Source organism: Lathamus discolor, chromosome 6 (genome assembly GCF_037157495.1).
Source record: "Lathamus discolor isolate bLatDis1 chromosome 6, bLatDis1.hap1, whole genome shotgun sequence".
NCBI classification, from domain to species: domain Eukaryota; kingdom Metazoa; phylum Chordata; class Aves; order Psittaciformes; family Psittacidae; genus Lathamus; species Lathamus discolor.
The window spans coordinates 74,348,705-74,373,391 of record NC_088889.1 but is presented as its reverse complement, the minus strand read 5'-3'; the positions used below and the strand labels follow the sequence as shown (position 1 = coordinate 74,373,391).

The 24,687-nt window shown below is 55.3% G+C and overlaps 2 protein-coding genes across 2 annotated transcripts; one reads left to right on the top strand and one right to left on the bottom strand.

Moving 5' to 3' along the window:
- Positions 1-66: 66 nt before the first annotated feature.
- CCDC78 (coiled-coil domain containing 78) lies at positions 67-23,850 on the bottom strand. The gene is made up of 16 exons (XM_065683688.1): positions 23,839-23,850; positions 14,318-14,386; positions 13,927-14,055; positions 13,650-13,736; positions 13,204-13,383; positions 9,675-9,815; positions 9,537-9,587; positions 8,807-8,895; positions 8,130-8,208; positions 6,924-7,049; positions 6,061-6,272; positions 5,256-5,427; positions 4,558-4,601; positions 2,468-2,534; positions 1,132-1,232; positions 67-473 (listed from the first exon to the last, which is right to left on the bottom strand). The coding sequence occupies exons 2-16, from the start codon at positions 14,348-14,350 to the stop codon at positions 368-370; spliced, it is 1,617 nt and encodes a 538-aa protein (XP_065539760.1). The 5' UTR covers positions 14,351-14,386; positions 23,839-23,850; the 3' UTR covers positions 67-367.
- On the top strand, positions 20,818-23,833 carry IGFALS (insulin like growth factor binding protein acid labile subunit). The gene is made up of 2 exons (XM_065683685.1): positions 20,818-20,915; positions 21,491-23,833. Exons 1-2 carry the CDS (start codon positions 20,900-20,902, stop codon positions 23,302-23,304), a joined length of 1,830 nt encoding a protein of 609 aa, XP_065539757.1. The 5' UTR covers positions 20,818-20,899; the 3' UTR covers positions 23,305-23,833.
- Positions 23,851-24,687: the final 837 nt, after the last annotated feature.

Genomic DNA, 24,687 nt, shown 5'->3' with positions numbered 1-24,687 from the left:
CAGAGCAGAGTTAGCCCTTGGACTCCAGTCTAGGTCTGACCCAGGAGAAATGTTATCACAGGAACGGGAACCTGGAGCCCCTCAGTAAAAAGCTGCCAGGGAACCTGACCCCGTCTCCCAGGCGTGATGTGCTCAGGGAACAGCAGAATTCCTGCCGCTGAGGGGTCAGGATATACGAGGCACAGTTGTCTTGTCTCGTCTCATGTTAGTGCTGTGAATGTGAGACCTGGAACACCCATGTGGTTGCCCTCGCTGTGCTTCCCAGCTCTCAGCAGGGGAAGGATACACGCCCCGGCCAGTCCACAAAGCAGAAAGCTCCTTCCTTTGGAATGCTGCTGTTTCTGCTCCTCAGAGCCGTGGTGGAGAGCTATGGTTCATGCCTGACAGTCCTGGCTCTGAGCAGCAAGTGAGTATCGGCTGCCCCAGCACTGAGTGCACGTGACTTCCTCAGCTGAAGGATCTCCTGCTTGTACCTGCAGTGGGGAAGTAGCACCAGGGTTGCGTGTGGGTTCCCTATCCTGAGTGCTTTGTTTAAAGGGATGCTGTGCCTTGTGTTTGCCGAGGACACAGTGTCAGTTAATGCAGAGCAACCAGCCCAGGCACTGAGCCTGCTGGGAGCTGAGTCCTGGCAGATACAAAACCAGCCTTTTCCCAGGGAAGAGGCGTTTGCCGGGTAACAGACTTGTGAGTCTGACCTGAGTTCACAGCAGGCACTGGGTCTGCAGAGTGAGAGCAGGCACAGCTGGACCTTTGCTCTGCTTTTCCTCACCCTTCCTTTCCCAAGCAGCTGTTCTCCCTGCTTTGGGGCATGATGAGCCACAAAGGGAGAGGACTATACATTAGGGGCTGCTGGAAGATTTCAGCTAAGAGAGGGATTGCTTCTCTGAGCTTCCAGCTAAGATTCCTCGCTTAGATTCCTCCACAGGATGAGTGAGCACACAGGTAAGGCCAGATGCTGCCCCACTGCCCTACAGAAGGAGGGCTAGTGGCAGCTGCAACACAGCTGGATGTGCTGTGGGACATCAGCCCTGCTGGCAGTGCTGTGGGAAAGCAGTGGCTATTGTTCCTGGAGCACAAAGAAACTTGGAGCACAAAGCAGAGAACGTGTGAAGGGGGATCCCACCATCTCACCTCGCAAGATGCTTGTCTATGTATTCCTGCAGCTCTGACACCTGCTCTTCTGCCACAATGGCCCGAGTCAGCAGCTGGCTTCTCTCCTGCTCCAGATCCTTCTTGGGGGGGGCAAAAACCATAGAGAAAACTGAGATGGGAGTGACCACTTCCCCATCACTCAGCTCCAACACCACTTATCATTAGGCTACAGAAGCACCCCCAAACTGATGTGCTCAGGGAAGGGAGCCTGGTGATGACAGTGCAGCTTTCTGCAGGTGTCATCAGCTGGGCTCCCCTCCCTCACCAGAGCACAGGCTTGGGCGCCAGGGCCACCACAGCACTGCCGACCATGATTTCATGATCCAGAGGCTTCACAACTGGTGCGGTGGTCACTGGATTTGGCGCACAGACAGCTTTCACACCTCTACACCAGTAGTTCACTGCAGAGGGTTCCCTTTGCAACGAACTTAACCTTCCCTTTTAGATGGAACCCCAGTTGTTTTTGCAGGGTGTCTCTGGGCAGTAGATGACCACCTCACCCAAGGCAACCGTACGGTCCCTGTGTCACCAGGAGGGCCTGAGGTGTTTGAGCTCACTTGCAAGGTGCACAGCAGAGCCAGGAGCAGGACCTGCTCTGTGTGCGATGCTCCGCCTCTCAGTCACAGCATCTCCATTCTTTTGGCCACGAAGATACACCCAAATTGGATGTTCATCTTTACCTGATCAGACAATGGTGAAGAACTTCCTTAGGCTGCTGCTGGCGACATGGAAGGGGTCTGGGAGCACATATATAGCTTTGTCTACCGCAGAAAAACAAACCTCTGCTTGGTTTCCAAAGCCTTTTCCCCAAGTGTGGCAGGGACCCCAGCACCAACTCTTCCCACTGCTGCCATCGTTAGCAGACAGCAGTCCCCACCTTAGACAAGCCTGCTCACATCACCTCAGTTTCCTCCCCACGCTGGGCCAGCCCATTCCCAAGTGTGGCACAAATATCCATGTGCCCAGGGGGAACCACACTGGGAAGCTGATTCAGGTTCAGCCTAGACTTGCACCAGGGTGAACACAGACCCAGTTTGTTGTACAGATGCCTTAATGCTTGTGTTGAAACACGGGAGGGACCAATGTGGTCTAGCAATGAGCAGACATAAAGGTTGCTATCCTTCCAGTAGCAGGGACAGTACAGCCTTGAGAGCATCACTTGGGCTGAGGCCAAAACCACAGCAAGGCTCTATGGAAAGCCGCCCTGCTCCAGGCAGGAGCAGTGTGTTGGCCCCAGCAGCTGGCTGGGGCAGCCTACCTTTGCATGTAGGTTAGGGACAAGGTTTTATAGGGATGGGCTGTCCCAGGCTTTTACCTGGGTGGTGTGTGTGAACTCCTGGAGCTGCTTCCTGACCTCTGCCCAGCCCTCTTCATCCGGTGGCCTAGGAGGGAAAAGCAGAACTTGATCATGTCCAGACATTCAGATCCAGCCCAGCCACAGGTCACACAGCTCTGCTGAGCGGCTGGACACAACTCATGCCCATCCAACCATAAACTCCAGTGCTCTGAACCCTTTTTTCTCCTGATGCCCCAAACTTCAGGGCATGTAGCATTGTCCCTGTGCCTGGGCACGAGAGTCACAGCCCTTCTGCCAATCTGGGATGCCACACTGGGATGGCTGGGTTTGTTCCAAGAGCACATCAACACTTATATATCAGAACACTCCATGCAGAAAGAGTCCTTATCCTGACACTGAATTTGATGGAAACAGAGAATGATCAATGCCAAATGCTGCCACTTTCCACGTTTCGGAGCACAAACCCGCTTGTTCTGGTCACCGAGCATGATAGGTGCTGAGCTGTTTGTGCAGCCCAGCGTGGGAAAGTTCTTCCTCTTCTGTCCCTGTCTGAATAAGCAAGATACAGGTCACATCTGATGCCGGAGGAATTTGGGTTGTATGAAGGAAGGAATGCATTGTGCTCCAGAGCTGCGACTGCCCGAGTTCCCTCTGGTGGCTGCAGCCTCCCAGTCCAGGCACACAGGAAATCGTGGCCGAGATTCCATGGGAGCAGAAGCAAAGGGAACAATAAACAGTGAAGCCACGCAGCTGATTGATAGAGACGAGAAGTAGCAGGAATTATAGCTGAAGTGCTGCAGTAACACCAGCGAGAGGAACAAGGTAACAGCATGGATAAACCCATTAGCATGCAGAAAAATGTATCAGGTGGTCAAGTCTCGTGGCAGCTAAAAAGCAGCACCTCAAGAGCTAGATATATCATTAGAATTAAAGTTCTGGACTTTCTGTGTCTTATTCCTGTGGTGAGTCTGCCAAAATTAACGCATGTAGTCAAGGATAGGTGCATTCATGTCTATATGTTCAGCTTGGAGAAGAGAAGGCTCTCAGGAGATCTTGAAGCAGCTTCCAGTGCCTAAAAGGGCTACAAGAAACCTGGAGAGGGGCTTTGGGCAAGGGCCTGTAGGGACAGGCCAAGGGGGAATGGCTTTAACCTGACAGAGGGGAGACTGAGATGAGCTCTTAGGCAGAAGCTCTTCCCTGTGAGGGTGCTGAGGCACTGGCACAGGGTGCCCAGAGAAGCTGTGGCTGCCCCATCCCTGGCAGTGTTCAAGGCCAGGTTGGACGGGGCTTGGAGAAACCTCGTCTAGTGGAAGGTGTCCCTGCCCGTGGCAGGGGGCTGGAACTTGGTGAGCTTTAAGGTCCCTTCCAACCCAAACCAGTCTGGGATTCTATGATGCTATAAGGACTACAACTGCTTTTCAATGTGGAAAACATGGCAGAGCCTGGGTAAGGCTCAAGCTCTTCTCTGAGAGACTCCAGCTCAGGCACTGACTAATCAGTGCCGGCACCCAGTTAGTGAAATACCTGACATGTTTTCTAGGGTACCAAACTTTTAAAAGGCTGAAAAATCCCAGCTCAGGTTTCTTCACCATTTTGTTCCACCTTTACACAGATACAGTTGATAGAGTTTCAACTGAATAACAGAGCAGGGGGATGAAATCCACCAAAAAGGAGCAAATAAAGGGCATGTCATGAAGCCAGGGCAGTATCAGGGTCACTGAAGGGTTCCAGCCTAGCTTCTGCGTTGGATAGGTGAAGACCATCCCAAACTGGTGGTGTTTCACTTGCCTTCCGCAGGTTGTGTTCCACCAAAGCACTGGGGCGTATGTTTAACTTCAGCTTCTAAAGAGATCAGTGGGACTAAAACCATGATGAAATCAAACATGAGCTTAAGAGCTTTCTTGGACCAAGGCCCAAATGACCAGCTCAATTCACTGCAGGGAGCTCTGCACTGAGGTGACAGCTGGCTTTTCTTCTCAGATGAGCCCCTATCAGCTCACTTTCTCCCTGTTTATTACCATCTCCAAGTAAAGCAGAAAATACTTCTCAACCCACACAGCAAGGAGAAATCTGAATTAGAAATATCCCAAGAAACAAACAGCACTTACTGCTCAGGAGCCAGTGGAAAGGCTGAGGTTTCTTTCAGGCTTTTCTGAAGGCAAAGGAAGAAGAGTATTCCCATAAGCTTTAAACCATTGCAGTCTTACCACAGACCCCACCACTTTGAAGTGGCACATCATATCCTCACACTCCAACAGCCACCAGTGCCTGGGCAGTGAATGATGTGTGGTGGATTCTTAACGTTTAGGTCTCACATCCTCTGAACAGTTGAATAAATGCATTTTGTGCAATTCGAGAGGCATGTCTCTGCCCAGGCAGACCCAGTGGGAGGACATGGAGGTGACTGGTGGCTTTCTGACTGGGGTCTCCTGATCAGTTAGCAGAGGCATTCGAGAATACAAAGCCCCATCCTACCCTCCCTTCTTCACCTCTTCTTTTAGCAGGGAGTGAGTCTGCTGGCCTGGCAGCTCTCCCATAACATCAGCTACTCCTCAGCCCTCCCAGAGCTCAGCAACCCCAAACTATGGGGTTGCCCAGCCAGTAGCTATAACTCACCCCTACACAGCAGGGTTGAAGCAACGAGGGGACATTCTGTCTTCTCCCAAAATAAGAAAGTGAGCAAGCACCACTCCTGCCTGTGCTGCAGGCACAGCAAACCCTCAGAGAATGCCTAAGGAAGGGGGTGAATCTGGCTCATGAGACTCTTCCCCCCCACCCCACAGAAAGCCAGCAGCGCAGCCAGCACCTTCTGCAGCTCATGTAGCTGCGTTTCCAGTTTTGCTTTATCCTCCCGCAGCCGGTTTAGCTCCCGCGTGGTGTTTGTCAGCAGCTCTGGGTCTGTGATGGAAAAGTGGAGCTCGGCAGGGCCGCAGTCTGCAGCAGTGCTGCCTAAGGACCGGATCTGCTCTCGCTGCAGCCTGGAACATACCAGAGGGGTTAGTGCCTGGTATCTTTGGTTAGGTCACAGAACCGAGTGTTTCTGCTGCTGATGGAAGTACCATTTGCTTGAGAGCTGCTGGCTTCTGGCCACCAAGAGCCAGTTCCCCTGCAAAGGATAGGCAGGAGAGCCCAGCAGTATGCATTATATTCCTGGGAGTGTTTCTGAGGGGAGCTTGTCCTAGAGCTATTTGTGGCTTCTATGCCACAAGAATTTCTGCTGCTTCCCACAGCCCAAGCTGCTGAGAGCTGCGGAGCAGAGCTGAGAGCACTGCAGGAGCGGGCTGGGAGGCAGGAGTTATTTGTGGTACCTCTGCCTTTCCACACCATCCAAAGTGGAATCACTTTCTCACCCTAAATTTGACACAGGAGAAACATATGTGCAAAGCAGCTCCAAGGTGTCCAGAGCACCCTGAGGTGCAGCTGGAAACACCTTGCTCCTGGCTTGTCAAGAGCAGGGAGACCAACGTGTATTCCAGATCCTCTGCTCCACCTCGGAGTCCCGTTTGCCTCTGTCCCCACCACAGGTCTGGGTGTTCCAGGGCACTTCCACTTGGGCCTTTGCAACAAGCAGAAGAGACAGAGGAAACCCAGCCCCTGGGGCTTAGCCCTACCCGTAAGCAATGAGCAGGTTCTCATGCTTCTTGACCAAGTCCTTCATGCGTTTCTTGTAGCCACGTGCCGCTCTGGCTAGCTGCTCCTCCCGAGCCCTGTAGGAAGCCCTGATGTCCTTCAGCATGCTGTCCACAAAGCGTTTCATGGGAGCACGAGCAGCTGGGGCCTTGCTAGGCCCCATGACGTTGCTGGATTTGCTGTCCATGAAGTCCTTTGAACATACAGAGAAATACATCTAGGTGGTTGAGTCATTCCCTAAGGCATGTAACTCATTTCCCACAGAGAAGCTCCAGGCATTTATATGTTCACAGCACAGAGGATAAGGCATATCTTCCATTTTCAAAGAGCAGGAAAGACTAATTAACTTCCATCATGGCCCTTCAAGACAGAGAAGGCATCTGTGCTGTACCAGATGTACATCTGTACTGTACTGCATCCCTGCCTAGGGAAACACAAGTTGGTGTTGGGAGTTACCATTTCTAGTCCATTCCCTTTCCCACTCTATCTGCTAGCTAGGACGTGGTTCAACATTTCCCTGTTGGGAATTAAACTATTCTAAACAGTAAAGATTCCTTTGATGAGTGTCCTGATCCATCACCACACTGTGTTCTTTGGTACCAGCCTTCTCCCAGCACAGAAGCTCTTGCCAAAACCTGCTTACAGCTAGCTAGGGGGATGGATAGAGGGGGCTGGAATCTCCTCCCCCAGGCCAAGACAAGGGCACAGAGCCCCCTTCCAGCTGCAAGCATTGGCTCCCCAAGCCCCACAGCCAGCAGGAAGGGGAAACAGCCTGCAAGAAGAGGGCAGCCAGCACAGAAAGGCTTTCCCTGTAAGGAGAGCCCCTGGGGCTGGGGGTACCCACCGCCACGTCCTTGATGTACTGCGCCAGCCGGGAGCGATATTCCTCGTTCAGCTCCTTCAGACAGAGCTGCAGCTGAGAGTTCTCTGCCTCCACCTCTTGGAGCTGGCTCTGGGAACTGAGCAGCACCTAGGCACAGCAAACATGCTCACTCCTGCCCTCATCCTCTGGCCACACAAGGGGCACTAAAAAGTCCCATTAGAGATGGGTGACTTCATTGCCAAATATCCAGCTGCATTAGAGCTGGGAAGGACCTGGATTTTCACAGGATCCCACTGGAAGTATTCATCATCTCTATTCCCCTGCTACCTGCTGTCATTTACAATCCCCCTCTGCCTTGTGATTACACCAACTCTTACTAAACAGCAGTGAACAAAATTCCTCCCACCACCTGTGGCAAGCAGCACCTTCCAGCAGCACTGCACCCCTGCAGAAGGAAACAAGCATGAGCAGCAGGTCGAGAGAGGGGATTCTCCCCCTCTGCTGTGCTCTGGGAAGACCCCCCCTGCAGTCCTGATCCAGCTCTGGGGCAACAGCACGAGAGGGATGTGGAGCTGTTGGAGTGAGTCCAGAGGAGGCCACAGAGATGCTGCGAGGGCTGGAGCAGCTCTGCTTGAGACAGGCTGAGAGAGCTGGGCTGGTTCAGCCTGGAGAAGAGAAGGCTCCTTAAGGGGAGACCTTAGAGCAGCTCCAGTGCCTGAAGGGGCTACAAGAAACCTGGAGAGGGGCTTTGGACAAGGGCCTGTAGGGACAGGCCAAGGGGGAATGGCTTTAACCTGACAGAGGGGAGACTGAGATGAGCTCTTAGGCAGAAGCTCTTCCCTGTGAGGGTGCTGAGGCGCTGGCACAGGGTGCCCAGAGAAGCTGTGGCTGCCCCATCCCTGGCAGTGTTCAAGGCCGGGTTGGACGGGGCTTGGAGCAACCTGGTCTGGTGTAAGGTGTCCCTGCTCATGGGAAGGGGGTTGGAACTGGACGGGCTTTAAGGTCCCTTCAACCCAAACCTTTCCATGATTCTATGATTCTATGAAGCAGTGCAGGGAGAAGCACCTTGATACGACAAACTCCCTGGAGAAGGAAATGTGTTGGAATACCTCAAAACATCCACCCCCTGCTAGCTCCAGGAGAAGCTCATGGTGCCCAGGAGGAGCTGATGAGCAGAGGCAGTCCTGGAGCTGGGGTGCCAGTGGCTGGAGGGAATCCTGCCCTTACCGCTGACTGCTCCGCCAGCTTGCGCTGGGTGTCCCCAGTTGCGCACTTCGCCTCCTGCAGCTCCTTCCCCATTGCCATCCTGGACACACGGGAAGAAGCCATGTTTATTTTAAGCCCCCAGAGTTCTCTGTAGGTCCAATAGAGCCAGTTTTGAGCAGGAAGTCACTACAGGATGACAGAAATCTCTCTGCATCAGATGCCAGCCCCAAAATGTGTACCAGCCAGCAGCCACAGAGCCCTCACAGCTAAAGGTGACTATCCTCCCCAGTCAGAGGGTCTAGTTCTGTAGTGTCCCCTCTGGGGCAGCCTTTGCTGGGACACCAACCTCATCCCAGCCTGTCCATGGAAGAACAGCCACTTGGGCAAGGGCTGAGGCTGGGTTCATCTCTGGGCTGTCACACACGTGCTGCGTGCATCACAGAAGGCGGATTTTCAGAGTCGCATAGGCCAGCTGAGTACTTAAACACAACCCACTTCTAAGCAGGCAGTTAACCCTCTGAAGAGTGTTGTAAACATCAGGTTTTGCTTCCAGGCCCCCCAAGAGTGAACCACCATTTCGCACCCTGTACCCCACCAAAGGCAGGCTGTCTCCTCTCCTGTTCCCAAGGATCAAATCCAGCTGCAACAAGCTCCATAAATGCCCAGTCAAACAGAAGGATGTGCCCTCAAACACTCACACTCTCTCTTCCATCTTCTGTTGCTGCAAATCATAGGTTTTCTTCAGTTTTTCAAGCTCCACTTTTATGTGATCCTGGTTTCCAAGCAACTGAGGGACAAACGAAGAGGAAGATGAGATAGAGGGCTGAGCTAAGAGAGGGATTCATGCAGGGGGAAGAAGTGAGGAGAGCCTCCAGCTGAGCAGTGACATACTGGGGAAAGGACAGGTTTCACTGGGCATGACCAGCTCTGTAGGACACCAGAGGCTGTGTGTGATCTGGAGACAGGGCACACATGGTTCTCTCCCAGAGGAAATTCTCACACCGAGAGTCAGATTCCCAGCAGGAGCTGGTGGCAGAGCCCAAGCTGGTTTTGCATGGGCTGCAGATGGGAAGGAGGCAGGGAGCATTTCTGTGCTCTCAGCTTTGAGTGCTTTATCACCCCCATCTTTTTCAAGTATTGGCATGAAGGAAAGAAGTAGGTGTCCTCTGCACTTGTTGGCTTCTAAACCTCTGCCTCTGTTTAGCCAGGGGCACGGAGGGAACCACAACTGCCCTCTCTCAGCTTCTGCCTGCACAAGATTATTCTAGTCTCATTTTTCAACTGCACTGCTTAAAAAATAATAACTTATAATCAATCAAGGCATCATTGAACAAAATTCAAGTTAGCACCAGGAGGTGCCAGCCACAGTTGGAATAAATTCCCCTTCTTCTTCCCCAGGGATCTGGCACCAGACCCCCACACACTCACTTTTCTTTCCAGTTCTTGTTGCTCATGTTCAGAGGCAGTAACATCTTCTGGCTGGTGTTAGTAAGAAACCAAAGAAGATGCCTGTTAGACCTTTGTTCTCCAAGGAGCTGGTGGCAGGGCAGAGAAGTCTGTCCTTACCTTCACCTTCCGAGCGGAGAGGTGACGCACCATTGCCCTTACTCTTCCCAGCTCAGCAAAGGATTCACCAGCCATGGCAGGGGAGTGGTTGGCATTGGCCAGGCTGAGCAGCTCTCGGCTGAGTTCTTCATTCTTCATGACCTGCCAGGTCAAACAAGAGGAGAAGAGCTTCTGAAATGCTGCCTCTCCAGCTCTGCGCAGTGTCTGTTCAGCACATACCTGCTGCTCTTGGTGTGTGCACAAGGCAGGCACTTGCATCCCCTCCTGAAAACAAGCTTTATTCTTGATTGTCTCTTATACGTCCAAAAATACCAATGATTTTCTAATCCTCATGGAAATGCAGGATGCCATCATAGATTGATAGAATCATGGAACGGTTTGGGTTGGAAAGGACCTTCAGAGCACCCAGTTCCAACCCCCTGCCACGGCCAGGGACACCTTACACTAGACCAGGTTGCTTCAAGCCCTGGAACACTGCCAGGGATGGGGCAGCCACAGCTTCTCTGGGCACCCTGTGCCAGCGCCTCAGCACCCTCACAGGGAAGAGCTTCTGCCTTATACCTAACCTTAACTTCTCCCATTTCAGTTTAAACCCATTCCCCCTTGTCCTATTGCTAAAGTCCCTGATGAAGACTTGCTCCCCAGCATTCCTTGCCAGGCATCAGGATTATTCACATGGAATGTTTCCCCCTTTGCCCATCTCATCCTGGCATTGAAATCCACAGCACAGTGCCAGCCCAGCCCAGCTCTGGAACCGCCCCCTCCATCCTGACCTCCATCCTCCTTCCTCACTCTACCCCTGCACCCTCCACACAGCTCCCCAGTGCTTCAGCCACATGTTTCTCCACACAACAGCTTTGACATAGTGCTGGACTCCATGTGTAAGAGAAGGGCCAAATCTCCATCCATCCATCCATCCATCCATCCATCCATCCATCCATCCATCCAGGCTGCTGCCACCCAGCTAATTCCAGGTTCGTTTAAATGCATCCCCCCAGCAGCAGCCAGCCCACAGCACCATGTAGGCAGCGAGATTCAAAGTGCTGCTGGTGTGAAGTGACACATTTCCAAAAGATAAAGAGGATCTGAATGAGAAAGGCTCTGTTACAGGTGATCTGGAAGGAACACTGGGGGAATTCATGTCTCACCGGAGGGTTTCTATGTAGATAACAAAGCTTTGATGGGGTTTATGACTGGGGACAAGCTTGAGTAATTGTTACCATGGCAGTGAATCGGGAGGATGGGAGGCAGAGGTCATCTGAGTCATCCGTGGAGAGAATAGCTTATCAAAAGATAGCACAGGGTGGGCTGAGGGGGAGAGAGGAGAAAGGAGGCTGACAAAGAGGTGAGATATACAGCTGTGAAAACTGACAGCTATGCAGAGACAGGCTGCTTGTTCTCCAGCCGAAAATGATCCAGCTGCAGCTCCCTGCCCTGACAATTCGATCAGAGGGGTTCACACAGACGCAGAAATACCAGCCTGGAGAAAGAAAGAGGCAGTCCCAGGTCTGGAATGGGCATCGCTGCCTTCTCTGTGCTCCCAAGCCTGGCCTGGCTCCAGGGAAAACCCCAGCGTGGAACCGGTTTACAGCCAGTTGGGTTCCCTCCACAGCCTCACTTTGTGCCGCCGCAGACGGCGTGAGCCTGTGGAACAAAGGAGAAGGAGGAAATGGAGAGTCAAGGAAAGGTCAAAGGCTTGAAAAGGAAGAATTTACAACGAGTTAGAAAACAGGCACAAAGTGCCTGGCTGGCATCTTCTGCAAGGCACTTCCCCAGGGACAGGCAAGGCCAGCTCCCTGCTCCTTCTCCCGGGACGATGTGTGAATCGAGCCATACAGTGAGCACTGAGGACAATCCAGAGGCTCTCACTGCTCCTGTACAAGAGATCATGAATGAGCTCGCCGAGCTGCTGCTGCGCCAAGCAGCCATGACAACATATTGGCAAGGTCACAAGTAGCACTTGTAATTGGGAATGTGTAAAAGGTTCATTGTCTCCCCAGAAGAGCGCTGGGGAAGGGGAGGGGGCAGAACCACAGGCTGCTTTTCCCGTTTCCTTTGGGAAAGTCCACACTGGGAAAATAATGAGCAAGAGGCCCATGCCATGACAAGTCCCAGCCTGCCAAGCTGGAGCCTCTTTCGCTTCAGGCAGGGATAGTTGGCAGTCAGAGCCAAGAAACTGGGGGGAAACCCTCAGCCTACCAATTACAGCCAAGGATTCACCTTTGGCATCTGGACCCTGCTCCACCACCTCTCCAGGATGACTGAACCCAGGTGCTTTCACTCTCTTAAACATTCCCGGATCCATGTGAAGCCCGTGTATTATTACTGCTAACCTGCTGAACCCATCATTGAGAGACATCAGCCACCTCAAAATCCCACTTTTGACAAACACATTGCACCCCCTTGGGGACAAGAAGCAGCTGAGACTGCTGAAGGCTGAGCTGTTCCCTGGTGAGCCTGGCAGTACCGTGTCCCAGCAGCGTGCTGCCTTGCTGGCAGTCAGCTGCACGCGTGCTGCCTCGTGCTCTGGCAGGACTAGGGGGCAGGTTCACACCCCTGCAAGAGCTGAGCTTGCCTCCTTCTAAGACATCTCCATTTCTCAGCTTATGGGAGACAAGTGATAGCTTCACGAGTCACTAACTCGCTTATTTGCAACGGGCTGATGGTGATCTCATACCCCTAGAGCTTCCCCGAGCAAAGCTCCCCATAAAACCAGACCAGACACTGCCAAAACCAGGATGTCTGGGCCCAGCCCCACATCTTCCCATCACAGCTCTGCACAGGGCCAGCATGGGAAACCAGGTCATTTGGCTGAAGCAGCTAAACTATCTGCTGGGGGAGGGAGGCAGGAGGGTGTCAGTCATTCAATCCAATTCAAAAAGAAGGAGAGCAGGAGGGGGAGAGGGAGGGGAGAGAGGAGCGGCTATTCTTGCCAAAGAATTGCACAAATTGGAGTCCAAATAACTTCATTAATAATTGCTAAACTAACAGTCGTCAGGAAATTTACTATATTTTAAGGAGCAATCAGAAAACGTGCTTATATTCAGTGTTTTTCTAAACTTGCTGACCCCAAAAACCTCCAGGGCCCTTCCCACGGCAGTCTGAAATGAGAGTGACTACAAGCAGTTCACGTGCAGCCTGCTCAAGCCATGCAGAAGGAAAGGGAAACAAAGCGTGCTGGCAGTCAGGAGGGACCTGCAGCGTGCACCCAGACCAGCCCCGCAGTGACCCTCTCGGTACTGCTGGTGACGAGCCCTGGGATGAAGGGAGGAGAGGACTCTGACAGCGGGGTGCCTGCATGAGCACAAGGTCAGCGTGGGCTCAGCACTGTCCCTGCCGAGCAGAACGGGTTCTGCAAGCCCTGTGAGGAGGTGATCACCTTCCATGAGCCTGAAAACAAACCCATGCCCAAACTCCGCTGGCTCACAGCTGACAAACCATTCTGGACCCAAGCTGTGTTACACAACCCAAAGCCAAGCTGTGTGTAGATCGGGTGAACTGGAGAGTGCCAGAGCGAACAGTGTCTCACCTCCTGGTCCAGCTCTTTGCCTAGAGCTAGGTAATTGCTTTTCAGAATGATGTACTCATCCGCCAGCTCCTTCCGGCTGGTCTCCAGGGCACGCAGGCCTTCCCGCAAGGCATCTCGCTCCCCACTGACCTTCTCACTGCAGAGCTCCAGCTCCAGCACACGGGTCTCTAGGGCCAGGATCTGCAGAGGGGAGGGAGCAGAATTAGACTGTGGCAGAGACTAGCAGCAGTCACAGGGTATTTACGTGGCCAAACAGGTTCTGGGCATGCTATGACTTAAAGAGAGATGAGTTTCATGTGAGTTTCTGGCCATTGAGGAGGAATCCCTTGCTTTAGCTAAAGCTAGGAGAATATGCCAAGCAAAATACAGATGAATGTGCAACAGACTGCAGTGCTGGGTAAAGGTGATGGCAGAGTTGAAACCAACTACTTCAGACTTTGGGATACCATGTTCTTCAGTTCAAAGTTCTCTGTCTCGTACTGCTCCTTCATTTTGTTTGTCTCGATCTGGAGATCAACGAGGCCTTTGGAAATCTAGGAGAGAGAAAGTATACTATAAAGCCATGGATCCTGAGGCCAACACACTGTTCCAACAAGGAATTTGAGGACAACACACGCTACCCCTAGAAAGAGGCATTTCCCACCAGGTTTTCCACCACAGATCTACTGGTCTCCTGTGGCTTCATGGCTCAGTTCTCTCCAGCTCCCCAGGTATTTGTTTTACCTTCAGTTTTTCCTCTTCACTGAAGCCCATTCTGGCTGACAGATCTGGTTTGGAGCCAGCCAGCTTCCCCATCCTCTCGGGCAGGTCTCCGAGCCATCCCAGCCTCTCATCCTCATCCTGCAGCTGCACCTAGGGACACACAACAGCTCCCACAGCTGGCATCAGCCAGCAGAGCCCTCTGCTCCCACCGCAGTGCTGCTGGAAGAGCACAGCACATCCAGCTTTTCGGAGCCTGAACAGACTGCAGATGGGATTTTCAGCTGCCATTTTCCTCCTGCAGTTCAGATTTCATTTGCAGAGTGCTGGTTCCATGAGCTAGGAAAAGGCTGCAGACCTTCACACTTAGATTTTCATTAGCAAGACGGTGCACATGTTCTGTCAGGGTACTTACGTTCTCCTTCTCTGCAACGATTCCAAAATCCATGTACTTGGAGGCCAAGGTCAACTTGCACAGCAGGGACTGAAGAGCAAAAGCAGGATCTAAGGATCTCTATGACACCAAATTTCCCCTTGAGGTCCGGCACAAGCCATGTTGCTATCAACTTTGGTTACCAGAGGGTGCGGCATCCACCGGGGGTTTAAGGTGGAGCCAGTATTACAGTCACCCCAGGAGGGGTGTGTGTGTGCTTTTGCTAGAGGCAAAGAGACAATGCTTGTCATGAGGCTTCTGTATTCATAAGACATCACACGGCAGAGACTGAAACAAGAAGCTTAGCAGATACCTTCAGTGAAGCAATATTGCTAGCTGGGAGGTACCACCCTGTATTAAGGACCATTCTTAAAACCCAGCTGTAGGGATGGCCTTCATCTCTATTGCAGGCATCTTTAGAGATTTTAAGATCTGATTAACTCATTAATTAAACCATTCATCCAACCACCCAGTAGCATCTATCAACTTGTTTCCAAGCCATTCTCTCTCAGTCTCTGCCCTCCTCATATCTTCTGTGCCAATGAGCCATCCAAAGGGTGCCAGGGTGTTCGAGAATTGGCAGTTCTTCATCTCCTCACTTCAGGCTGATAATTGCTGCTATTTCTGGAGAGCAGGTGAGTTTAGGTAAGAATCTGTCACAGAAGGAAAACTTTTGATTCTGAAGAACTCCTTAGTACCTGTCAAAGCTAAGAGGAGGGAAGAGGGAAAGAAGCTCTGTGCTGAGCAGGGTTTACCAGCTCCTTACCAACAGTGTCTGGTTCAGGCTGTTGGAGACCCTGTAGCCCCTTGACATGGATTGCATGGACCATGCAAGTGAGACCCAGGGGCTGTGAGGTCTTTTGGGGCTCAGGGGAAGGAGAAGCTGACAAAACACGCAATTGTGCTGTATTTCTGCAGAAGAACTTAGCAGACCTGAAGTGATTGTATTAAGGTAATGGAAGTGCTGATAGAAGCTCACATTCTCCTCACACCCACTGCTGAGCAGAAAGTCAGATTCACACACCGCCCACAGCCCGAGGGGCTCACAGGTCTCCTGCGGGTGCTACAGCACGTGAAGGAGCTGAGCTGCAGCTCCACTCCCAGGGTGAACGCTGGCTCCTCCAGCCCACAGGGGCCCGCCGAGGACAGCAGCTCCCAGCACACAGTGCCCAGAGAGGAGCGCAGGGTGGCTCATGCCACTGCCACAGGCAGCCCCGGCCCAGAGCACTGCGGAGACCCAACTCAGGAGAGCGAACAGCCCATGCCGTCGTGCCAGCAAAGCTGGGTGCACCCTGAGCTGCAGCAGCGCCTGTTTCATAGAATCACAGAATCCCAAACTGGTTTGTATTGAAGGCACCTTAAAGCTCACCCAGTTCCAGCCCCCTGCCATGGGCAGGGACACCTTCCACTAGACCAGGTTGCTCCAAGCCCCGTCCAGCCTGGCCTTGAACACTGCCAGGGATGGGGCAGCCACAGCTTCTCTGGGCACCCTGTGCCAGCGCCTCAGCACCCTCACAGGGAAGAGCTTCTGCCTAAGAGCTCATCTCAGTCTCCCCTCTGCCAGGTTAAAGCCATTCCCCCTTGGCCTGTCCCTACAGGCCCTTGCCCAAAGCCCCTCTCCAGGTTTCTTGTAGCCCCTTTAGGCACTGGAGCTGCTCTAAGGTCTCCCCTTAAGGAGCCTTCTCTTCTCCAGGCTGAACCAGCCCAGCTCTCTCAGCCTGGCTCCAGAGCAGAGCTGCTCCAGCCCTTGCAGCATCTCCATGGCCTCCTCTGTGCAGGGCCCTGCACTTGGCCTTGTTGCTCTCCATGAGGTTCGCACTGTCCCACCCCTCCAGCCTGTCCAGGTCCCTCTGGATCCCATCCCTTCCCTCCAGTGCATTGACTGCAGCACACAGCTCCATGTCATCAGCAAATGTGCTCGGGGTGCACTCAATCCTTCGCTGTTTCACCTCACAGGCAGCAAGATAAGACACATATTAAAAGTATAATAACATAACATATATAGTATAATTAAACTGCACATATAGAGTGTTACTTATGCTCCTGCAGTGCCTGGGAGGCTTTTGTGGCATGTGCCATCCCAGCACACGGAATGGCAGCGACCACTTTTCCCGTGGGTTGGAAACGGGAAGCAGATTTTGCCCCAGCGGGTGTCCCTAACAGCAAACCGAACGAGGAAGGAAGCTTTAGGGGGCCACTGCAACCCCGAACCCGCACTGCCGCTCCTCGCGCTTCCAGCGCCAGCGAAGGGAATCCACCCCCGGCCCGGACCCGCAGACCCGGCCCGGCGGCGCCCATCCCGCCGGCCTGCCGGGAGCTGCCGCGGCCCGTTTCCAGGGAAACGGGCACTTCCGGGCCACGGCGGTGGAGCGGCAGTGCCCCCTGTCGGCGGGAGGTCTGGGCTGGCGGCTCCAGCCCAGCCTTGAGCCGAAGCCCCCGGCCCCGTGTTCCTGCCTTATATCCACCTTAAATACATGCTCTTCCAGCCGGAAGCTGACACCTTTCTCCCGTCTCCACAGGTAAAAGGCGCCCTCCATCATCCTTACCAGCCTCTCACAGGCTGACGGGCTCCACAAAGTCTTTTCCAGCCTCGCCCGCCCCACCTCTTCCAAGTCTTTTTCCACAGGAGGGTCCTTCCAGACCCTGGCTGCTCCCGAGGTCCCCTCTGCACCAGCTCCGGCTCTGCCTCATGCTGGGACCCGGCGCTGGACCTGTGCTGCGGGATGGGGTCTCAGGAGACTCAGTGAGGAGAACCACCTCCCTCGTCCTGCTGGGCATGCTGCCTGTGATGCAGCCTACGAGATGAGGGGTTTGCCGGGCTCCAAGTGCCCAGTGATGGCTCATGTCCCATTTATCACACCCTGGCACCTCCAGGTGCTTCCCCGCAGGCTCCCACCATGGGGATGCTCCTGCCATCGCCATCAGCCTTGGAGCAGCCTCTGTGGGGCTTGGGGGAACCCACCAGCAGGAAGGTCTGGAGGGCTTATATGGGATATGGAAAATCATAGGATCCCAGCCTGGTTTAGGTTGGAAGGAACCTTAAAGCTCAGCCAGTTCCAGCCCCCTGCCACAGGCAGGGACACCTTCCACCAGACCAGGTTGCTCCAAGCCCCGTCCAACCTGGCCTTGAACACTGCCAGGGATGGGGCAGCCACAGCTTCTCTGGGCACCCTGTGCCAGCGCCTCAGCACCCTCACAGGGAAGAGCTTCTGCCTAAGAGCTCATCTCAGTCTCCCCTCTGTCAGGTTAAAGCCATTCCCCCTTGGCCTGTCCCTACAGGCCCTTGTTCAAAGCCCCTCTCCAGCTTTCTTGTTGGCCCCCTGTTACTCTTCCTGCCCCCCCAGCACACTGGCACTGTCATGGAGAAGAGTTAGGCAAGGCAGCTGCTTCCCATCGCTCTGTTTGCCCTCATATCCAGCTTCATTCTGCCTGACAGCCACCTCTGGGCCAGGCTTTCCTGCCGTTCACTGTCCCCGTGTGCCTCCAAACCTTGCTCCCAGTGACAGCTCTTTCCCCCCAGACCTCAGGGGTTGGGACATTTCCCATGTGTGACACCCTGAGTCACTGCTCTGGGCTTTCCTCACCTTCCCAGTCCAACCAGCCCAGCCAGGCAGGAGCTGGTGACGCAGTTTCACGTGCACACACGGGCCGCTGTGGTGATGGTGATGGCAATTACCACAGTGGTAATTACCATCTCCAGGAGCCAGCAGCGCATCAGCCACCTTGCGCAGCTCCCCACAGGAGCTGTGGTAGTCATGGCACATCTCCACCCGGAGATGCCAACAGGGACCTCTGCCAGCAGCTGCCAAAACCTTTCGCCACCACTGCCAGGTCCCCGTCTCCAGTGACTTGGGACCTTTTGAGTGTGGGACCAGGAAACCAGGCAGAGCTCATCTCCAATTGGATCTTTTCCAGGAGGGAGCTTGGTCCCTGCAGGTGTCCTCAGGAGAGCAGCACAAGCTCTGGGATGCTGTTGTCACCCATCCTGGCTCTCTTGGACAGTAGCATCAGGGCTCTGGATGAGGAGCAGGACCAGTTGCCCTGGCAATGCAAGATGTTCGCCTCTGGACCGGGACAATATTTGGCAAGATTTGCTAAACGTACTCCCTGGTGATACCATCCATGTCACATCCCTGCTCCCCACGGGGCTCCAGCCAGGTCAGTGCTGTCCCTGCTGGTACCCAGAGCTGGCCCAGGGACACGCACCGTGTGTGGGATAGGCTGGGAAGCTCCAGGGGTCCCACAGCAGACCTGGCAGGGCCACCAGCACCCATCCCTCTGGGGCGGCTGGGGACACAAGAGGGAGCTGGGGACAGCCAGTGGCATCTACACACATGATGGGACGTGGAGGGAGCTCCTGGGGAGGGACTTGCAGGGCCGGGGGGGGTAAATGACACCTTAGAGTTTAACTAGGTTTAAAAGCTATTTTGTTTATGATTTTGCTGCTTTTCCTAATACCATTACAGCCTTCTCCATGGCAACCAGGTGGGACAGCTCAGACTTTGGTCCCAGACGGGGAGATTAGCTGCCGGAGCTGAAACCATGGGGGATCGGCTGGGGAGGTCCACGCTGGACAGAGCCACCAGCACACCCGTGGTGAGGTCCCACACTGAGGTCCCCATGGTGGCTGTGCTGCTGCTGCATAGGCACGAGGTCCAGGTGTGCAGGACGGGCTCCCGGTGATGCCGGAGGGACCAGCCGGGGTGTCAGAGCATCCCCTGCCGCAGCGGTGGGACACGTCTGGAGGAGGTGCCCTCAAGAAGGTTTAAAGGTGGAGACAGCTCTAGCTCCTCCCTGCACCCCAGCCACGTTGGGAAGGGTTTGTTATTGACCCTCCTTATTTTTCCTTTGAGCTCTTCTGGTGTTTTCCCTGGAGAGGGCTGTTGGAGGCAGGGACGAACTTGCTCCCTGCCGCAGGAAGGGCTAGTTTAAACTTCCCAAAGAGGTTGTGTGGGTTTTGGCTGACTGGCCCGTGCTGGTTCAGCTCTTTTCAGCTTCCAGATTGATTACACCTTGTGTCAATATGTGCTTAGTGCTTATTAGTGAGTGCGTGTATCTCCATCTCTCATTTCGCCCTTCCGATCTATAATTTCCCAGAAGAGAGGATTAAAATAGAAGAGGGGGGAGAGCAGTGCTCGGGGCCTAAAAAGAAAGGGAGAAACCAGTGCTTGTGGGAAAATTGGGTGGCAAGGCTGGAGCCTGGCTGTCGCTCTCCAGCACCTCTTCCCATGGGCACGGCGCTGCTTTGGCTGCTGAGATGGTTGCTTAAAACCACCCGAGTTCTGTGGTGAAGAGCTGAGATGTGCCCTGCGGAGCCGAGGCGGTGCCAGGCCGCCATGGGGATGGGTGAGGTAGGAGCACGGTGGGGGTGCCCATGGCACGGGGCTGGTGTTGGAGAGCATCCCTGTTCCATCTCCATCTCACCACCGGCACGGAGGGAACCAGGGCTGGGAAGAGCAGCTCCGGTGGGAGACGCCCAGTCCTGGAGACGTGGATGTGAGCGGTGCCAGCCGCATCCTGGTGCATCTTCAGGGAGGAATGGTGCTACCAGGACATGGGGAAGGGTTATCCCCCGCCGCAGCAGGGCTCTCTCACTGGGGCAGGAGTGGCTTTTTATCTGGTTCTTTTTTGTTTTCTTTCCTGGAAACTGGCAAAAGATTCTGCAGAAACCATGTTGGACCCGGGTGGGGAAACGACCTGGGACACAGGGCGAGGTCAGCAGCCTCCCTGGGCTGGTTTGATGAGCTGCCAGGCAGAGAGTGCGAGCTGCCAGCCCCGGAGCATCACCCACCATCACCCCCCCACACACAGGGGCGGAGGAGCAGAGGGACCTTCGCAGCCATCACCTTGCCGGGGGGACCCGGCTCTGCTCGCTGCTTCCCCTTCGGCACGAAAGCGCCAAGCCGAGCGGTGCTTAGAGCTCCCGTCACCACCCCTCCACACAGGACAAGATCCACCCGCAGGAGGGGGCTGCAGGCTCAGCCCCAATGCTTCTAATGCCACATGGAGAAGAGCTTTTCCCCTTTCCCAACTCATTTCCCATCTGCATCACCATAATGCTTCAGGTGTTTCAGCCCGTCTACCGACGAAATTAATCCCACACCTCTACTCCCCTAAGCAATACAGATGCTCCAAGCCCCATGGTGTGTATTTAAGGTCCCAATGCAGCACGAGGAGTAGCTGCCAGGGCTCACCCTGGGCACCCTCAGCTGAGCAGGGTCAGTGCTGCTGTTTGGGATCCTCAGGAGCACAGCGCATGATCATGCCCTATCCGTCCCTCTCTGCTCGCAGCCCCACCATAGCCCGTCCTCCTGAGCATTTCATTCCACCTCCCTGTCCCATGAGGGGGTCTGAGCCCTGCCACAGAACCAGTTACAGACCAGTGAGGAGGAGCAAGGAGCCCATCTCGGTGACACCAGCCCCGGCCATGGCCCGCCCCAGCAGCAGTGGGGTTAAGCCCAGCCGGGCGGGCGGCTGGACAGGCGTCAAGGTGGTTGCTCCATCCATCCCTGCGCAGTCCCAGGGGCCGGAGCGCCGAGAGGGAGCTCTGCCCTGCCCGGCACCATGAGCGCAGGCAAAGGTAAGGCAGGGAACCCGCCTGCTCACCCAGCCACTGGCAGGGGGCTTGGAGGGGAGACCCTAGAACCCTGCCAGGGCTTCACACCCAAGCCACCCTTCACCCTTCTCCCTCCTTCCCTGCTAATAAGAAATCTGGGGAGCCCCGGTGCTGCCTGGGTGCATGCAGAGCCCAGAGCTGGATGGGGGCTGCAGGGATGGCCAGCAAGCATCAAGACCCCTCTGCTCTGAGGAAGAGCAATTTAATGGTGGGCAAGCAGAAGGAAGGAGGAGAGGAGACTGAGGACCTGTGCCCCTGAGAGGGAGAAGCTGCTTCTGCAACACAGATGAATGTGTGTGTGGGGGTCCATGCACCCAAGGGATCTGAGCTGCAGTAGGAGTGGGGGGTGGACCAGCACCCTCTCACCAGGGTGCACCCAGCTCCCCACCCCTCGTGCAGCTGCTCAGTATTGTGCAATGGGCTGGGACTGACCCCCCCCACGGCCCTGGCAGCACAGGCACCCAGTGGGGGGTCCCATGGGGGTCCCCGTGAGCACCCAGGGTTGCACTGATGCATCCCCTTTCCTCTGCACCCCGCAGCGGGCATCACCCTCATGCTCCCCTTGGCCCTGCTGCTGGCCACGGCCTCCCAGCCCCCTGGGGGGGACACCCCGAAGGAGCAGGGGGACGCGGACCCCCCCCGCTGCCCCAGCCCTTGCGCCTGCAGCTTGGATGACTACACCGAGGAGCTCAACGTCTTCTGCAGCTCCCGCAACCTGACGCGCCTGCCCGAGGACGTGCCCCCCAACGCCAAGGCCCTGTGGCTGGACGGCAACAACTTCACCCTGCTGCCGGCCGCTGCCTTCAGGAACCTCTCGTCCCTGGACTTCCTGGACCTGCAGAGCAGCCAGCTGGCCGCTGTGGAGCAGCACGCCTTCCACGGGCTGCGGGGCCTCTACCACCTCCACCTCGAGCGCAACCGCCTCAAGCACTTGGCTCCCCACACCTTCCTGCACACCCAGAACCTCGTGTCCCTCAGCCTCAACAACAACCACTTCAGCAAGGTGGAGGAAGGGCTGTTCGCTGGGCTCTCCAACCTCTGGTATCTGAACCTGGGCTGGAACTCGCTCGTGGTCCTGCCTGACAAGGTCTTCCACGACTTGCCCAACTTGAGGGAGCTGATCCTGGCCGGGAACAAGCTCCCCTACCTCCAGCACCAGCTCTTCTGCAGCCTTACCGAGCTGAAGGAGCTGGACCTGAGTGGGAACGCGCTCAAGGGCATCAAGATCAACATCTTTGTCAAGCTGCAGAAGCTACAGAAGCTGTACCTGAACCACAACCAGATCAACGCCATCGCGCCCCGCGCCTTCATGGGCATGAAGTCCCTCCGGTGGCTGGACCTGTCCCACAACCGGCTCGTCTCGCTGTTTGAGGACACATTCCTGGGCCTCCTCAGCCTGCACGTCCTACGCCTGTCCACCAACTCCATCACCAGCCTGAGGCCCAGGACCTTCAAAGACCTCCAGTTCCTGGAGGAGCTGCAGCTGGGGCACAACAGGATCCGGAGCCTGGCAGAAAGGACCTTTGATGGGTTGGGCCAGCTGGAGGTCCTCAGCCTCAACAACAACCAGCTGCAGGACATCAGGGCTGGGGCCTTCTTGGGGCTGTACAACGTGGCAGTGATGCACTTGTCTGCCAACTGCGTTAAGGTGCTCCCTGACTACGTGTTCAAGGGGGTGACCAAGCTGCACAGCCTCCACCTGGAGCACAGCTGCCTGGGCAGGATCCGGGTGCACACCTTCTCCAGCCTCACCAGCCTGCGGCGCCTCTTCCTGCAGCACAACACCATCGCCGTCATCGAGGACCAAAGCTTCAGCGAGCTGCACGAGCTCCTGGAGCTCGACCTCAAGCACAACAGGCTGAGCAGCCTCTCACCCCAGCTCTTTGTGGGTCTGAGCAACCTGGAGTACCTCTTCCTCTCCTCCAACCAGCTCCTGGAGATCTCCCAGGACACCTTCGCCCCGCTCCAGAGACTCTTCTGGCTTGACCTCTCCCATAACCAGCTGGAGACACTGGACAACTCCATCATCTCCCCCCTGGCCAACTTGCGGTACCTCAGCTTGAAGAATAACTCGCTGGAGACCTTCTCAGTGGGCTTCCTGTGCAGCCCCTTTACACTGGAGCAGCTGTGGCTGGGGGGCAACAACTGGCACTGCAACTGCTCCTTGAAGGGCTTGCGGGACTTCTCCTTGCAGCACCCTGTGGTGGTCCCGCGCTTCGTGCAGTCTGTGGCTGAGGGGGATGATGCCCACGTCCCTGTTTACACCTACAACAACCTCACCTGCCTCCACCCCCCGGCCGTGGCAGGCCTGGACCTCCGCGACACCTCCGAGGACAGCTTTGCTCACTGCTGAGCTGTGCTGGCCCCAGGGATGGACCCTCAACCCGCCACCTCCCCGGCCCTGGCCCAGGGGCCTCAGCAGGAGCTCTGGCTTTGTGGTCACCCCAGCTCAGGCCACCTTTGCCACCACCTCACCTTGGTGCTGCCCGGGCGATGCCGTGTGGGTGCTTGCTGCCCAGGCTTCAAACTGAAATGGTTCAGGCCTTTACTATTTAAACCAGAGCCCCTGGGTCAGGAAGGTTGCTCCCAATGGGAGCATCCCCCAACCCGGAGGCTCGGGGGTACGGGGGAAAGCTGCACCCGCAGCCTGGAGCCCTCCCCACAGTGAGGGACAGCGCTGCTGGGGCTGGGACTCCACAGTGGGACAAATGAAAGCATCTTCCTGCCATGAGGAGCTGAGAAATCCTCAAAGCCCCCTGGTGAGGAGGGGGCAGGCCTGCTTTACTCATTCCTTGCACTAGCAGGTGGAGGCAGGTTGCAGAAAGCCACACACGTCACCTGATAAACCGTAGCAGACAAATAAACCTTTGGAGCTATTGCAACCCACCTTGTAAGCATGTTCTTTCCAAAGCACATGCTGCACCCGGCCCAGGTTTCTTATCGGAGCCCCTCAGGTCTTGCAGCTGCAGGGTGAGTTGCTCAGGGTCCCCAGGGTGCTGGAGGAGCTTGCAGGAGGGTGCCTGCAAGCCCTGGGTCGTGACACATACCCAGGGTGGGAGGAGAGCTGCTCAGCCACCCCACAGTAGCCAACAGCCCGGTCAGGCTCTGCTCCCGGCGCTCCAAAACCCAGATAACTGACCTTTGGCCATGCAGCAGCACATGGGGAAACCTGGTCAGGTGAGCTCCTGCTGTGGGCACAGCAGGAGCAGCGACAGATGCTCCTCCTGCTCGCTTCCAAGTGATGCTGCCAGCTACAACCCAGTTTGGTCAGTGGAAATCCTAGATCCCCCCCATCTCCCCGAAACAGCACTGTGAAGGTAAGTCCCAGGCACAGACACAGGCTTGGAGACCAGGAGGGAGGGAGGTAAGAGGCAAGGACACCACCTTTGTCTGCTTCACCAGCTCAACTCAAGCCTGCAAGAGGAGGCAAGTCCCACAGGAGCCATGACAGACATGACAGCGTAAAAGACAGAGCAACAAAGCAGGAACTATGTGGGGACCAGAGGAGCCTCACGCATGGCAGAGATGTGGAGAACAGCCATGGCAATACATTCCCCAGGCCAGCTTCCAGCAAGACAAGGGACCAGCTGGATCTTGAAGCTGGGATGAAAGGAGGAAAGATTTAGCTGAACCCCAGCAAGGAAAGGGCAGAGCAGGAAAGACCTGGATGTACACGCAGTGCTCATAAGCACAAGACTCGGAGCTACAAGGAGCATGAAGCCATGGAAAAAAAACT